Below are 1,866 nucleotides of genomic sequence, written 5' to 3' on the forward strand. Positions count from 1 at the left end.
TGTTGCGACAATTGCGCGATCTTCTGATTCGCGCTTATCATCTCGGCGACGTAACCGAGAGCGACGAGATCGACGAAGAGGACGACTGATGAAGCGACTTCCGCCATCGCTCTAATGTAATTGTAAAAATAGAATATGATAAAAAGGAGCGAAAGACGCGCGCGGAAGGAGGAGTGATCTCTACGCGAGTATATAGAGATCGCCGAGCCATTAGACACTTCATAGTCGACGACGTACACTAAAGCATACGAGTGAAAAAAGATAGACAACCATGTACAAGGCAATGGGACAGCAGCATCCGGCCGACGATCGATCGACGCTCGCCGAGCGAAATCGAGAGAATGACGCGGGATCCGCGAAGAAAGCGAGGATGGACAGCGTGTAAGAATATTGAACAACATATTTCAAATTAATACTCTTTCGTCCCATTAGCACTGTTTTTCTCATCGTCCGCATCTATGTACCTTCAGACAAGGTTACGACTGGACGTCGAGACGCGACGTCGCGATCGGACGATCGCTTAGAATCTTGGGAAGATGCTACCCATTGACCAAAACGGCGTACAAACATCTCGAAGTCGGTGTTAACGTCAGCCGACCCTCTTACGTGGAAGTCGTCCTCGGAAATTGTCACGGCAAAGAGATCTCGTTTGCGCCGGATGTGTGGAAGGAACTGCTCGATCTGCGATCCGTGCTTACGTCGTACTTTCAGCGCGACGAGCGAGAGGAGATGCGCCCTCCAGCCCCGATATATATCGGACAATTAACGTTGCGATTCGGCAAACTTAACAATCTCCGAATACTCCGTCTCGAAACACCTAAGGATCGTCTAGTCGCATCGAGGAGCACCGTGCTAAATATATTAAACTTGGAGCATTGCATCAACCGCATCATTACAACTTTGAGCGGTTTAACCGGATACATCGATAACAAGCTAACGCGCTTCCTCGATATCGCGGCCGACGTCTACGATCGGACGCTTATTCCGACGGCGATACGCGACAGCAAGAACTTCGACCGCAACGATATAATCGATTGCGAACTGCAGGCTCTGCTATTCGGAGAATCCTAACGCGCTGTTGTATCTCTGTACTGTTACAAATAAAAACGCTCTCCTTCGATGCGAGAACCTCTCTTCATTCGACCTCCTTCCATTAGATTTTATGGAAAAATTTTCGCTACCATTGCTAATCATGATTCGCATGATACATTCCTAAACTATAGAAAGTTTGCTGTTGCGCGTAATAAACGAGTATCACCGCTAATCGCGAGATGTTCGCTGTTTCACCTATGTAATAAATAGGTATCTCGGTTAACGAGTGCTAAATATATTAAACTTGGAGCATTGCATCAACCGCATCATTACAACTTTGAGCGGTTTAACCGGATACATCGATAACAAGCTAACGCGCTTCCTCGATATCGCGGCCGATGTACGCGATCGAACGCTTATTCCGACGGCGATACGCGACAGCGAGAACTTCGACCGCAACGATATAATCGATTGCGAACTGCAGGCTCTGCTCTTCGGAGAATCCTAACGCGCTGTTGTATCTCTGTACTGTTACAAATAAAAACGCTCTCCTTCGATGCGAGAACCTCTCTTCATTCGACCTCCTTCCATTAGATTTTATGGAAAAATTTTCGCTACCATTGCTAATCATGATTCGCATGATACATTCCTAAACTATAGAAAGTTTGCTGTTGCGCGTAATAAACGAGTATCACCGCTAATTGCGAGATGTTCGCTGTTTCACCTATGTAATAAATAGGTATCTCGGTTAACGATAAGATGTTTGTTGTTCATTTATTACGGCTGAAATCTAATTATCATGCGCAGTTTTTAGCTACGACAGCTAGTTTTTTC

At 46.0% G+C, this 1,866-nt stretch overlaps 1 protein-coding gene across 1 annotated transcript; it reads left to right on the forward strand.

Moving 5' to 3' along the window:
* The first annotated feature begins 65 nt into the window (after positions 1-65).
* On the forward strand, positions 66-1,071 carry LOC115243148. Its single transcript, XM_029819899.1, has 2 exons — positions 66-381; positions 471-1,071. Exons 1-2 carry the CDS (start codon positions 272-274, stop codon positions 1,069-1,071), a joined length of 711 nt encoding a protein of 236 aa, XP_029675759.1. The 5' UTR covers positions 66-271.
* Positions 1,072-1,866: the final 795 nt, after the last annotated feature.

Source organism: Formica exsecta, unplaced genomic scaffold (genome assembly GCF_003651465.1).
Source record: "Formica exsecta isolate Colony F162 unplaced genomic scaffold, ASM365146v1 scaffold693, whole genome shotgun sequence".
NCBI classification, from domain to species: Eukaryota; Metazoa; Arthropoda; class Insecta; order Hymenoptera; family Formicidae; genus Formica; species Formica exsecta.